The sequence below is a fragment of the Paramisgurnus dabryanus genome, chromosome 14 (assembly GCF_030506205.2).
Source record: "Paramisgurnus dabryanus chromosome 14, PD_genome_1.1, whole genome shotgun sequence".
NCBI lineage: Eukaryota > Metazoa > Chordata > Actinopteri > Cypriniformes > Cobitidae > Paramisgurnus > Paramisgurnus dabryanus.
Window position 1 is genome coordinate 16,034,441 of NC_133350.1, and position 14,292 is coordinate 16,048,732.

Consider the following 14,292-nt stretch of genomic DNA (forward strand, 5'->3'; position numbering starts at 1 on the left):
TAAATATAATTGAAAATGTGCATTTTAATAGTAGTTAATAGTAAGATATCAATAAAAAATAGGTAGCAATTTGCATTTGAAGTTTAACTTTGGACGAATAGGTTTCAAAGGTGCAGTGTTAGCGCTCTCACTGGCGCATGCGTGTATTGAATGCCATGATACCGCATGAGATAATTTACATGTGCATGTTATGGCAAATTCATGATTTACTAAATTTAAATTTCCCGTAAATTATTAGTATTATTTAATATATTTTCTGAGGGAGGTTTAATAAAAAATAAACAGCTTTTTAAACGGATTATGATTTATTAAATAAAATTCAGATTCTTCCTATGAAAAATCATACAAAGTTAATTAAGATAATTCAAAGTGTTTTGTAACAGAGAAAACAAATTCTGAAAATAAAAACCAAACAAGAAAAAAAAATCACTATTGTTGATCTAGACTACCAGCCATAATTTTTTTTTAATATGTACAAAAATTGTCCATCCAAAACAGAGAGCAGCCTCATACCATATCACACAGTAAACATAATAAATCTTTTAACAAATACGGATCTTCCATCTGATTCATCCATTCTGAAAAATCCCCCCTGAGAAGTACATAATCATAACAACTTTAAACATGTATAAAGATCATTGGTGTAAAAATTAAACGTACAGAAATGCTAAACGTTAAACCAAAAAAGCTTGTCAATTCGTCCCTTTCAAATTGTGGTCAGCATAGTAACAATTTGAAATGATAGAGCAATGGCAAGTTCACTTTAAATCACATGTAACGGAGTGAGAATTAGAAAAGATAACATGGATCATGTTGTACCATTTTACGCATTATTCAATTCTTGTGACTTTGCATTCAATGCAATGGTGGAATCCCTCCAGAAAAAAATTTAAGGTAATTCAACATAAATATTAAAGTAAAAACTCAATCTTGCAAGGGGATCGAAATGGTCAAAACTGAATAAACAGGAAGAATATTACTAGAAGACCAAGTTGAACATTCACTCTATGTCTGCGGTGGAATTTTTGCAGAGCATTTTGGGCAACGTTCTGACTCCGGTAAAATTAGGAAGTCACATGTCGCAGCCCGCTCGGGAAGCACAGGCTCTGGTCCAGGTGGCGAACGTTTGTTCTCGAAACCCTGGCAGACGGTGTGCCTTTCCAGGTCCTCCAACAGGGCAACGATCTCTGTTGTTGTGGTGAGACGAGTTGGGTGGATGTCATAGAGTTTGTGTGTGGGCAGGAGTGGCTGTCCCTGGACACTAATGTAGTATTGAAAGCCAGGCTCAATAATAACAACGGTGTCCGCCATCGCGGAACGCTTGGAGCACTGCACTAGCTGTAATTGTGGCCCATCTGCCACAATGCAAAACCAAAGGACAGGAAGTACCATGCTATGAAGAGACTTCAGGAGCGGCATCAGTTCATGGTCAGGATCAATGCTTTTGGTAGTGCTGTCGGCCATGCTAAATATCTGAGTGATCTGGAAAAGACAGCAATACAAATCTTGTTATTAAACACCCTTAGATGCGGAATAATAACGAGTGTAGAATTCTGACAATATCCATAAAATGGCTCCTTACTGATGGGGAAGAATCGCCATCTTGCTCTTCCTGATATACTTCCTGATTTGGAGAACTTTGTTTCTCCTGCCTAAAGCTTTCCTCAACATAACTTGGTAGAAATGACGAACTTGTGGATCTCGGTGCAGGATAAACTCTGTGCTGAAAATCTGGTCTCTACAAATAAAGTGGAAATGAAAACAATCAGATTCATTAAATACAGGAAGCAAGTCATATTTGAAAAACATCCTTATGCATTTCTACTAGACTGAGATGCCCAAGCAGTAATATAGATGATAAATAAACAAAAATACACCATGCAACAGATCCATGTGTTGTTCTCTTTGGCATTCCTTGCAAAATAAAATCTACAAAAAAATCAATTACTCTCACTTCTACCACCTTCGAAAGGCAAAATGACCTCAGATGAACCCAAAAGCTGTTTACTTCCTACTTGTATACATTAAAAAATGTATTGTTCTTATGTAAAAAATAACCATAAGAAGCTTACAACAGACAGAAGGGCTCTGCTACTGATGCCACTGTCCTGAAACCCACTTCCTTGCATCATTTCAGCACTTCCTATATGCAGCTGCGTGCTAATCTTCTCAAAAAATAGGGTTGGGGGTGTAACAGACACATTAAATATAAACATTTATTTAAATCTGAGCAGAATAAAAATTTAACTGAACCACTTTTAAGAGCTACATAGTGGCAAATGCTTATTTCTGCATTTGGATCAGTTGCACTTTTAATGATTCATTTAATATAAATAGGAGAGTCCTTGGTTGTGTACCAGTGATGGCGAGAACATACCTCAACATTTTGCGAACTGTAGAGTGGAATGTTGTTCAGAATATGACTGTTTGGAAAGCCAGGATAATTGAAAGCCTAAGGAAGAAGTCAAAACAGAAGAAAGTGTAGTTAAAAGCAAACTACAGCAATACTTAAGGTCACACTCCTAAGGACTCCACTGTTTTACCTTTCTCCTGTAATTGGGGGGAATGAGTCTGTTCCTATTGGCCATATAGGCAGACGCTTTTGGTCTCGCAAACTGTTCCGCGCCATTATCCTCAAAATCCCACAACTTTCTACTTCTGGGTCTGCCGCGTGTCCTCCGTCTACCTCGATTAAACCAGTCCTGAGGTATGAGCATCTGCCCCTGACTCTCATCCATGGGCAGCAAGTGTTTCTGTTGAATGCAAGCATTGGGACAAGAATGCTGCTTAATGTGGTGGTGATGACTATAATATACAATTAAATATAAAATATAGACATTACAATAAAACAGAGGCAAAAAGCTAAATGAGAACTAATAACAGCCAGAACAAAACAAAGATTATAAGCAATCGATTTAATACTAATTCACATAAAAAACATTTTAAAACCCTATATAAACTAATACAAACAATACCATTTGTGACCCTATTTGTAAAATCCAATCTAATTATGAGATTTTTGTTTGATTTCAATAATTAATTTTGCCATGATTTAAATTTTTTGCATGGTCTTAGTCAATATTAAAGATATCACGGTTATATATACAGAATGTTCTTTACATTAGGGTCACAGATATTGGAAGCTTACCATAGCCTCTCTTTGGCACTGTCGTAGGCGGCATTTCTGTCTTTTTTTATTTCTGCCTCCAAACTTGGGTTTGTCCATGCAAAAGTCACATGTCCCACAGTCTGTTCTACGAATGCAACCTCTGCATCTCCCGCAGGACCGGCGACGCACCTTTCCTGAGCCAAACTACAAATCATTTGAGCAAGATAGAAATCATTTTGTTGAAAAGCATAACAGACGATTTACTTTGTTTCAGTGAAATCATGTAAAAATATTTAAACTGTCTGGGTTGAACTCTACCTCATCCATGCCATTGTCACCATCATTACCAAGAAACACAGGCAGATCTTCTGAATCACTGTACTGCATGAACGATGTCTAAATACAGGGAAAAATAGCTGTAACACTGAAATACAGAAAGACCTTGGGGCACTCCGACAGATTATTTGTGTTCTGTTACCTGTGATTCCTCAATTTCTGAAATTGGTGGCTGAAAAATGAATAAAACATTTTTAAAATATTTTCTTAAGCACAACAGAAATAAAACAAGCAAAACAATTGGAATATTGGTTTCTCACTTTAGAATAACTTGGCTTTATTTCAAAGGCAGTAGAGTTTGAAGGATGCTCATGTGATGTCGGTGGAAAAACCTAAAATGGGTAAAGTATAAAGATGAATGGTTTGATGTCATTAGCTACAAAGCATGCTAACTAAAACTATGAGGAGATCACCACAAAACATTGTGGCCAATGTAACAAAATACAAGCTGTTTGAGAAGTTCAGCCGTATGTATTTGTGTTTATATGATAACATCTTATAAATTTTTAGTATAACAGCCTGACTTTAAAGAGACACTCCACTTTTTTGTTTAAATATGCCATGTTACGGCAGCAATGTAATTACGCCAGAATGAGAGTATAGTTCCTAGCCATATCTGCCTAGAAAATCGCAACTTTTAATTTTCTGTCGGTTTAAGTATACGATGTACCTACAGAAGAGTCAAGTTTTAAATAGGAAAAATATCGAAACTCTTTGGTTATTTTTTTAGCGCGATGCTAATGGTCTAATCAGATTCAATGCATTATGCTAAGCTATGCTAAAAGTGCTAGCGCCAGACCCGAGAGATCAGATGAATGGATTACAAAACTTTAAAAATCAAGTGTTTAACTCTAACAGAGCTGAAAAATGAGCATATTTTCAAAAAAGTGTCCCTTTAATGGTCAATATTAAGGCCCACACCAATAAAGGTTAAGTGTTGTATACAAATCCAACTGCATATTTGGAACAACAACTTTATATTTTTATTCTTGGACAAATTTCCTCACATACGAAAATCATCACCTGTCCACTGGAAAATAAATAAAAATGTAAAAAGCCAGAGATGTACCTTTGCTAATCGGTCATTGCGGATTGGCCACATACACTTCCGTTTGCGACATTTAAGTACTTTTCGGGAACGGGCATTTAGCCGACCATTTTTGCAATTAACACATTTTCCACAGTCCACTGTAAGCTGGCAAGCTCGGCATCGGCCACAAGGAAGCCACTAAGTAACAGAAAAAAATTATAATGTTGTTCGTTTTTAACAATGACAAGTCAAGACATCACAAGGTAAAAGATAGTAACCAACCTTTTTGTTGAGTTTCCGACGCCTATCGATGGCTGAAGCAAAGAGCAAAACATTAATTAGACCACTTTAAAGCACACAACAGGCCAAAATATTGGCAGTTGGATCACACGAGAGATATGAAACATTTTGACTCACATGCATTCAATTCTTTTCTGCAGTTCTGGCATATTGTTTGTCCCTCATCAACTGAAATGGTTTTATTGCATCTCTGGCAGGAGCTAAACAAAGTGAACACACAAGAAAAAAAACATGCTTTTAAAAAGCAATTGCAATTTTTTATATTGTCTATGTATCAGCCCTATTTATGTTTATATATATGAAAAAAATATTTTTTTATATACATTTATATATATGTATATTATATTATATTAACATTACATATTAATGTATATTATCTGCAAGATAAATAATCAATGTTTTCATTTCAAGAAAAGTGGTTTAATTGAAGAGGCATATAAAGACCATATGGAAATATTGGTTGAAATCTTTATTGAATTTTTGTACAAAAAAAGTTAACAAAGTCTGTTTTGTTCTGACAATCCATTGGTTGAAAAGGAGACATTTCTGTATGTAGAAAATAAACAAATTCAACTTTAACAAAACAAAGTAGTCAATTATTTAGTTATGACAACTAAGCTATTTTAAGCTATAAAACTAAGCTAGATTTATTTTGCCATGATTTTTTTTTTCATTTAAGGATTTACAGAGCACTATTTTCAGGGCTATGATGTAGAAAAACTAGTTATTGCTGTGAACTATTTGCATACCCAAGCAAAGGTTGTGATGTTACACCATTGCCATTGACAAGGCCATCTGAGGTGCCAGACATTGACTCCATTGGGGGTGGAGCAGGTGGATCCACAGAAATTGCAGTCGGCTCGTTATGAGTGGTGAGGGTTGGGAGAGTGGTGTCCGTCACAGGATTTGTATGGGGAATACTTTTCGGTGGGGTTCCACTTTTGGTATTTGGATCCAGTTGGCTTGGATTTGGATTCAACCTCTAGAAAGCACCGAAGTTGAGTGTTACTAAAATCCTTGGCTACTGACAAAGTCCCTATCTAAGCAAGTCACTCGGCAGCCATCTTTGGAACATATATCGAAAAATATCTAAAACCGTATAAAACTCGAAACTGCTTGCCAAATTCACATTTTAGTAACATTTCTAATCAGCAATAAAATCAGACATGGAGTGCAACATACATTTTGTTTCTAATGCAAAAATAATAAACATTTTCTACTTCTAATAGTATTTTTAGTGATGCTGTTGTTTAAAAGAGTAAAAGTGTAGACTTGTTAAAAGACTGGGCACTTCAATTTCTTCTATTTATTTATTTATTTTAATAGCAGTGGTGTTAAAATCAGAAGTAACTGTGGATTCTGGACTACCCAGTTCATTTGGAAAACCGGTCTCGGAAGAGCCAGCAATAATACTATGTGGGAATTCAAAACTGAACAAAAAAGACTAAAATGAAAGATGCATGCTGATGAAGATTTTCATCTCACCTTTACTCTTTTTCGAGCCCCACCAACAAGCAGCTGTCCTGTTTTGAAATCAAAATTGCTGAGATCCTTGGATTCATCCAAGTATTTCATAAGCTCAACCTTACTTCTCACTTTTTGACCGCCTGGGCTGGAAAGACACAGATTAACATCAATAAATACGAAAAGTTTAAAGACAAAACCATTCTTAAAAAAGGGATGCATGCAAACGACTTATTTTATTTAGGCAGTTTTAAAGATACCTCCTATAGTACGTGTCACTGCGCCCTTCACTTGTGCCCGATCGACGGAAGACCTGCTTGCGTTTCCATCCTTGACCTAAAAGAGGGCAATCCTCCCAGTCTTCATCGTCCTCTGCTCTTCTCCTTCTTTTCACTCTAAAAATACACACGTATATACACCCATTTTAACTATGTATCTATGTATTATTAAGTTATATATATTACAATCAAATGTCAGATGAGAATTTCAAGGGTTTTTTACATACCCACCACCTCTGCCCCCTCTTTCCCCCAAGTTTCTCCTACTGCTTGTCACACTCCATTCACTTCCAGCAAGGCTTTCCAGTTCTGCATCTCCAGTTCCATCCCGGTCGAAGCTCTGGTTATCAACATCTTCACAGTCTTCATCAAGTGGCTCCAACCAGTCACAAACAGGATTATCCGTGACTTTGGAAGTCTCACCTTCCACCTCAGTTGCAGCCTTCTCTTCATTATGGTCTGTTGAAGCCTTTTCTTCATTATTATCTGTTGCAGTCTTCTCTTCTTTATCTGGGTCTGTTGCAGCCTTCTCTTCTTTATTTTCTGTTGCAACCTTCTCTTCTTTATTGTTTGTTGCAGTCTTCTCTTCTTTATTGTCTGTTGCAACCTTCTCTTCTTTATTGTCTGTTGCAACTTTCTCTTCTTTGTTGTCTGTTGCAGGGTCCTGAATGCTGTTGTCTGCTACAGGGTCCTGAATCTTTTCGTCTGTTGCAGGGTCCTGAATCTTTTCGTCTGTTGCAGGGTCCTGAATGTCTGTACCTGATGCGGGCTCTTTGTTATCTTTCTCTTCGGTTGGTGGCTCTGCAGGTATTTCAGCTGCGACTTCTTCAGTTTCCATGTTTGTAAAGCCTGTTTTTTTAGCTGCAATAGGGAAGTATGCATAAATAGAGGTACAGTTAGATTATATGTATCAAGAAGGCAACATTATAGAAAGGCAAAGTGGTTAAACATCTGCTTGACGTCAAACTTCTGTTCGTCTGGAAGAATTTACAACTAAATAGTGATGGATACAATTGTCTGACATCCCTCAGATCAGGCACCTATGACTGTAGCAATAGCTAAATGCCTGTTGAAGTTCTCCGTACTGGGACAAGCTCGTTGTGCTCTCTATAACACGACATCCAAAAACCCAGAAATGCTATCTAGGTAGTGAACTCACCAGGTTTTGAAACACAGCCTTACACTCACTGGCGTCAATGTTTAGCATGGTGGCTAAAGTGTTAGCAAGCGGGAATTGGGTGTAAGTAACAATGCCATCGTGGTATATAAGCGTTGCTACATACCTTTACTGGTTATATCACACTAAAAGACATAAACAACAAGCCGCCATTTAAAGACCTACCTGGTAAACGAGCCTCACATTCGTTAAATTTAAATAACTGACACAGCAGAGGGTTAGGAAGTGCTTTCCTAACCCGGAAACACGTGACTTAACACTTGACTAAATAAAGGTCTGTTCGACTTCACGCGGCGCTGCGCAGACCCTTCGCCGTATGACATCAATACACCGCGAGAGTTATTTAAATTCGAACCGCTCTCGCTGTACTTTGATGTCATACACCGATCAATCTGCGCAACTGCCAATCGAACACACTTTAAAGCGCACAGTTCTATTACTGGTTTGAAGTTGCATGAGTAGCATTACTTTCAGTTTTATTTCATGAACATACATTGTGTCTGTTGTTCTTTGTACTGTTATGTAGAGTACTTTTTATCCTATAATATATATATATATATATATATATATATATATATATATATATATATATATATATGTATATGTATATGTATATGTATATGTATATGTATATATATATATGTATATATATATATATATGTATATATATATATATGTATATATATATATATATGTATATATATATATATATATATATATATATATATATATATATATATATATATATATATAAATTGCAATATATACAGTGAAGTCCCAAAGTTTGCTACCAACTGTGTACATTTTCTGCTTTGTTTTGTTCTAGGGTTTCATTGCAAAATGCATACATGTAAATCAGTTTTACAAATGTACAAACACTTTTGGATTTCACAGCATGATGTGAAAATGCAGTGAAGAGAATTTTGAGTGTTTCAATTGAAGCAAGCAGGTCTCACCTTTTGTACGGTGTTAAAATGATCAGTCACAGATTTGGTCTCTTTTAGCTCTTCTGTATATTCTTAATAAAATTTCTGTTTATTTTAAAACTTTTTTAAATCCCAAAACTTCCTGAATCTAAAAATATTGAAACCCAGTGTTTTGCAAATAATGTAATTTTTGATTCCTGTCGTACTATAGCCTAAATATAAAAATAAATGTATCCCTTGGCTTAAGAAATAAAAATAATGTTACCAGATATTTGCGCATTAATACTGTTACAGTTATAAGCTCATTTTGGTATCTGCTGTCAGGTTAACGAAATAAATTCACTAATCTCTTAAGAGATCATATAAAAATAAGATTTAAGTAACAAAATCGATGCGATTTTGTAAGAAAATGTCCAAATTTTAAACTATAATATCTTCCGGTACGACGCCATCTTGGACTCGCGCTATGGCAACCAACCGTTACTAAGCCGTTTCTGAAGGCTGCATCCTTCGGAGGTCGCATTTCTAGTCTTCGTATGTCATCAAGACTGTCTTATTTCACAATATTAACAATTATAAAGTTGACTATTATTCTTGGTCTATTGTAAATTGTTATAATATACTCATGGCTTGCGAATGTAATGCCTAGTTAACTTAAATATTCAAGCTTGATGACGAATGCAGCCTGCATATGCGACCTCTGGAGGCTGCAGCCTTCGACTTGAAATTACGGCCACTCTCTCTCGTGAAAGAGCGTCGTGGTCTTAAACGGAAGCTGGTCATGACAGTTTATAAAGTTTGAAAAGTTTATTTTTCTTAAAAAAAATCCCAATCAACAATTAAACACCGAAGAACTTTATTTACCCCTTAGAGCCGTGTGGATTACCTCTGTGAAGAATGCAGTTTTTGGGGGTTTAAAGTGAAAAGTTGTTCCCTGATCCCTGTTTTCTACCATTATAAAGCTTGGAAAAGCAAGGACATTAACTAAAATAACTCCAAATGTGCCCGTCTGAAAGATAATCGTCATATGTATCTCAGATTGCTTGAGGGTGAGTAAATTATGGGGTAATTCTGAAATTTGGCTGGAGTATCCCTTTAAAAACATTTTAAAAACAGCTTGGACACATGTAAAATTTAGCAGTGCAGACTTAAGACAACACGTAAATACATGAAAAAACATGTTTAATATGAATGATTCTGTCCAAACAGTGACAAATATACATTATGAAAAGTATACAAATATAAACAAAATGTGGGCTCAGATTGTTCAGATGACTATCTGTCTTTATTGCTGCGCAGGTCAGTGGTCAGTGGATCGTGCTGGATGGTCTGATGAAGCATTAGGGCGAGTAGTCCTGCTCTGTTGGTCATAGCTGTCCTCACATTGCGCTCTTGCTCGAACAACTCGTCCAGCTTGTACCACTGTTCAAACGAAACAAGTACATAAATATGTATATATTTTTTAACTTAATTTACACAAACAGACTAGAGCATGACTGACCACTCTGACACGCTCCAGATCCACCTCTGCCCTCCTGAGTTTCTCCCAGCTGTAATGTTTGTTGCATTTGCGTTTCGAGACCCTGCAGTACTCTCCAGTCGGGTCAAAAACATTACGCACTAGTGGACATCCACACACCTCATCCCCAGGGACCTGAGTTTACCAATTAGAGAGGTCCATATTGGTGCATCTCTATATACATTATGGTTTATTTTTTAGACTAAAATGTGTTTGACTGGCAGTAAATATTTACCTTAGGATCTCTAGAATGCTCTGGGCATAAGACTTGAAGTCTCTTGCAGTATGTTTTGCTCTGTGCATTGTATACATCACAGAAAAGCCTTGTGGCCCTGATAATAGAAATACAAAGAATAAATTAAAAAAAAAAAAGAGAGAAACCCAAACAAAACTTATTTATGATTAAAATATTGTCCACTCACCCTTCTATTCTTGTTGGGAAAATGGAACCAAAAGATGTCTGGCTTTCATACTGTTAAAATATTAAAGCAAGGGTTAATATAAAAGGACCTCATATGCGACGAGATGCAATATTCATAAAATTCAAATACAACATGTATTCACCTTGGTATAACATCTTTCCATGTGCCTTAGTGCCACCTTGGGGTTGATGGGATGACTGCAAGACACGCAGAAGATCTGAAGGTCTGTATCTTCATTGTCCGTTTCATTAACCTGCAACAACCAACCCAAATTATGGTAATAAGAAGTATTTAATTTCAAGGTCACTAGCAACATCAAACCAAACTGCAGTCTGAGCATCACCCAACTACGATGGCTAAACTAATAGTGGTAGTTTAAGGTGGGACTATCTTTTGTGATCACTGGGTGCCAGCAGCGTTGCAGAAATGAGACGCTTCATCTTATAAACACTCCTTATGAGAAAGTTTAAGTGAATACTCACATCCTCATCCTGTTGCACCACCTGCTGTTTGGCCTTGGCAATGATGCGCTCCAATTCATGGAACCGTCGCTCCATCTCTTCTAGGCGCATGCGGGCAGCATCCTGCTCTCTGCGAATGCGCTCCAGCTGTTTTTTGCCTTGTTCTTCGGCTATACAGGGGCTCTGCTGCCACTGCTGGATACGCTGGGGAAGGATCTCATAGATCCGGCTGCGCAAATCAATAAATCAATACAATCTGTCAGCATTCAAGGTCATACATTCGCATAAGTGTTCAGGGTTCACATTCAAAGTCAAATTCACTGACTTTCACAGACTAAAAAGCTGAATTTTCATCACCTATGTCCAGTATGCCGTGAGCCTAGGTCATGTAGGGGAGTGGTTCTTAACGTTATTCCTGGAGGCCCACTGCCCTGCACATTTTGTATGTCTCTTTTGTCTGACAGACTCAGTTCAGTTCATTGAGATCTCTTCTAATGAGCTGATGATTTGATTCAGGTGTGTTAAATAAGGGAGACATACAAAATGTGCAGGGCAGTGGGCCTCCAGGAATAACGTTAAGAACCACTGATGTAGGGTACAGCTTAAAGGGACATTCTGAATGTCTGTAAGACCTTTTAAAATTCCATGATTGACCCATGGAAACCCTGAGAGTTTCAGTGCATGTGTGCATGCAACACCTCAATAAATGACCTACTTGGCTGCCAGCTTCATGCCGCAGTCCTCAGAACAGTATTTGGAGTGTGGACGTGCCGATTCTATGCAGTTTGGCCCCAGGCATTGCCGAAAGTCACCCGTGTCTCTGCCATCTCCCCGCTCACTGTGTCTCAAGCGATCTCTGTGCTTCTGTTTTTGCTTGTGGCGACGGGACTCTTTCTGTAATACAATCAAAAAGTACCATCAATTTATTTATTAATAATGCATTAAATGCTTTCAATTGATCTATAATAATTTATTAAGCACTGTTTTTGATACTCGCCCCACCTTTTTGTCAAATTTCTTGTCTCTCCGTTTGACGTGCTTGACTTTTATAGCTTTTTTGCGTCGGACTGGACTGTAAATTGGCTCATCTTCATCATTGCTGCCCCACTGAAAGACAAGTCACAAAACAGGGGTCAAATTTTGGTATTTTTGAATGCCAATAACTAAAGTATCGTCCATGATAGCTTAAAGAACACAAACGTAAACTCACAAACAAACTCATGTGGAAGTACTTTGTACAACCTGACAAGAGTTAAAATGTATAGACTTATAGACTAAGTGGTTGTGGCCAAGCTACAGCTATTAGGTCTCACCACACGTCTGACCTTGTAGTGCTCATAAGGCTCCATATCATTCTCATCGTAATCATCAGAGTATCGTCTGTGCATTATGTTGTCCTTCCTCTCACGGAGAGAAAACTCCTCATCGCGAACACGCAGCATTTTCTGCAAAAACATTAAGAGGTAACGTCAACATCGAGACAAAAAACAACAATACGCCACATAAGTAACTATACTTACTCGAGCACGGACAACACATTGCCGTAATCGACATTTTTGACGAATCTTGTTTGGGCCGCCAAATTTCTTCATGTCTTTACAAAAGTCACAATGGCCACAATCCTCTGTCCTGGTACAGGGTTCACATTCTCCACACATGCGAGCAGAACGCTTCACCTGGGAAATGTATTTTTCACATATTTCACATCACTCTCCACATTACAAGTCTGTTTACAAGTGTAACATGATTATAAACTCCTTTATGATACGTAGAAGTTTATTTTTTTTTAAGTATAATTTTGAAATACTAACTTTAGACCCACGGCGCTTATCGATCTTATACTCCGGAGTGCTTGATCGTTTGTCATAACTCTCTGATCTCTCTGACCTCTCAACCTCTTTATCACGGCTCTTTTTTCGATACCTAATCTCAAGAGAGGGGTCAATTTCTGGAAAAGAAAGATTAGAATGAATGTGTATAAGAATGTATTAATTTATATTCTAATACACAATAATAACTGAATAACTGTTTTCAGAAATATTTTTGGTATATCAATAATAATTGTCATTAAATACATTTCATGACTTAATAATCACCAACATTAAGAATGCAAGCACAGAAAAAGCTATTTCACCCACCTTGACATTGATGGCAGTACCATTCCCTGATGGCTTTGGCCATCTTCTCTGTCACATTTATGCAGTGACCATGGAACCACTCATTGCATTTATCACAACCACTGTAAGAAAGGATTTGATCTAAATAAACATCTGCCTTTGGACACATGAACTGCTCATACTTTTCAAATTATTATATAGGTTCATAGCTACTGGAAGAATATGTGTGAATACAAAGTCAAGTTAGAGCCTTACATCATGAAGCAGTTTATGTCTGGTTTTCGACAAATGCAGTACAGAGGGGCGTTCTCTCCATCTGCAATGCTGTTATTTGCCGGAGTCTGATCCATATCAGACATTTCGCTGTCCTGTAAGGACATAACATTGTTATTATTAAATTCAAGTAAGCTAAACAAGTAAAATGTGGAAGCACAGATATTTCAACAACATAAACAATAACAACGTGACTCTAAAATAGTATTTTTATATCATTCCGCTGCCATAATTTAAAAGAACTGTTAAAGAAATAAATAATTATTTTCATGGAAAATGAAGAAATACACATTATGACAACAATGCAAGAAGATCGAGGGACATACATTAGCATGATAGCACGCTCAGAAACAGGAATGTGGACATATACAAAATCCTAGTTTACAACATCATTCGTGGTCAAAGTCAATCAATTCTCTTTAAATTTGCACCGATCACCTTTACATTTTACTTATTTTTCATAATAAAGAAGGAGCTAACATGCTAACAAATCATAATAGCTAACTTACCATAGCTGCTCACCGCCCGGTAAAGGACTAGATCAAACAATGAAAACGATCATTAATAACGCCAAAACTGTCACTGTTTTAAAAACCGCAAGTTCTTTAATTATACCAACAATGTAACTTGTATATATGCACATAAAAACTGAAAACTTACACTATACTGAAATCGTGATTGTGGTCAATGGCTAACAACGTAACGTAGAGTTCTTTCTGGGCGGGTAGTTGATTTTCATAATAAGAGTCATCATCACAAAACAAATACATGTAGATAAATCTTTCATTTATGGTCGTTTAAACATAAAGGATGAACTTTTTATGGTAATTTAGTGAACATGGGAGAGCTTATGAGCAATGTATGTTTCTCATCGTTTATT

The 14,292-nt window shown here is 36.8% G+C and overlaps 2 protein-coding genes across 4 annotated transcripts; both read right to left on the reverse strand.

Annotated features, from left to right (window-relative positions):
- Positions 1 to 320: 320 nt before the first annotated feature.
- Positions 321 to 7,959, reverse strand: mbd1b (methyl-CpG binding domain protein 1b). 3 transcript variants are annotated; one of them, XM_073811876.1, is made up of 17 exons: positions 7,677 to 7,794; positions 6,745 to 7,378; positions 6,500 to 6,634; positions 6,261 to 6,387; positions 5,525 to 5,757; positions 4,893 to 4,975; positions 4,758 to 4,789; positions 4,515 to 4,673; positions 3,706 to 3,777; positions 3,588 to 3,617; positions 3,428 to 3,505; positions 3,149 to 3,313; positions 2,544 to 2,753; positions 2,378 to 2,452; positions 2,073 to 2,165; positions 1,583 to 1,738; positions 321 to 1,482 (listed from the first exon to the last, which is right to left on the reverse strand). In XM_073811876.1, the coding sequence occupies exons 2-17, from the start codon at positions 7,353 to 7,355 to the stop codon at positions 1,006 to 1,008; spliced, it is 2,736 nt and encodes a 911-aa protein (XP_073667977.1). In that variant the 5' UTR covers positions 7,356 to 7,378; positions 7,677 to 7,794; the 3' UTR covers positions 321 to 1,005. The 3 variants fall into 3 exon arrangements, with proteins under 3 accessions (XP_073667977.1, XP_065097320.1, XP_065097321.1); XM_065241248.2 differs by lacking the exon at positions 7,677 to 7,794 and adding an exon at positions 7,860 to 7,959 and having other exon boundaries at positions 322 to 1,482; XM_065241249.2 differs by lacking the exons at positions 2,073 to 2,165; positions 7,677 to 7,794 and adding an exon at positions 7,860 to 7,959 and having other exon boundaries at positions 322 to 1,482.
- A 1,683-nt stretch (positions 7,960 to 9,642) lies between these two features.
- Positions 9,643 to 14,137, reverse strand: cxxc1b (CXXC finger protein 1b). Its single transcript, XM_065241251.2, has 15 exons — positions 14,073 to 14,137; positions 13,922 to 13,948; positions 13,395 to 13,507; positions 13,161 to 13,261; positions 12,834 to 12,970; positions 12,543 to 12,698; positions 12,348 to 12,467; positions 12,025 to 12,129; positions 11,738 to 11,916; positions 11,044 to 11,251; positions 10,704 to 10,814; positions 10,562 to 10,611; positions 10,375 to 10,471; positions 10,122 to 10,274; positions 9,643 to 10,042 (listed from the first exon to the last, which is right to left on the reverse strand). The coding sequence occupies exons 2-15, from the start codon at positions 13,922 to 13,924 to the stop codon at positions 9,896 to 9,898; spliced, it is 1,680 nt and encodes a 559-aa protein (XP_065097323.1). The 5' UTR covers positions 13,925 to 13,948; positions 14,073 to 14,137; the 3' UTR covers positions 9,643 to 9,895.
- Positions 14,138 to 14,292: the final 155 nt, after the last annotated feature.

Bases quoted from the DNA above. Each gene is read 5' to 3' on its own strand.
- mbd1b (XM_073811876.1), bottom strand. From the start codon at position 7,355: ATGGAAACTGAAGAAGTCGCAGCTGAAATACCTGCAGAGCCACCAACC. The intron at 5,758-6,260 runs GTGAGATGAAAA...GGTGCTTTCTAG, and splicing joins GGGCTCGAAAAAGAGTAAAG to AGGTTGAATCCAAATCCAAG. The intron at 4,976-5,524 runs GTATGCAAATAG...CACTTTGTTTAG, and splicing joins ACATCACAACCTTTGCTTGG to CTCCTGCCAGAGATGCAATA.
- cxxc1b (XM_065241251.2), bottom strand. The intron at 11,252-11,737 runs GTAGGTCATTTA...TGATTTGCGCAG, and splicing joins GGCATGAAGCTGGCAGCCAA to CCGGATCTATGAGATCCTTC. The intron at 10,472-10,561 runs GTGAGTGGACAA...TTCTATTATCAG, and splicing joins TTCCCAACAAGAATAGAAGG to GGCCACAAGGCTTTTCTGTG.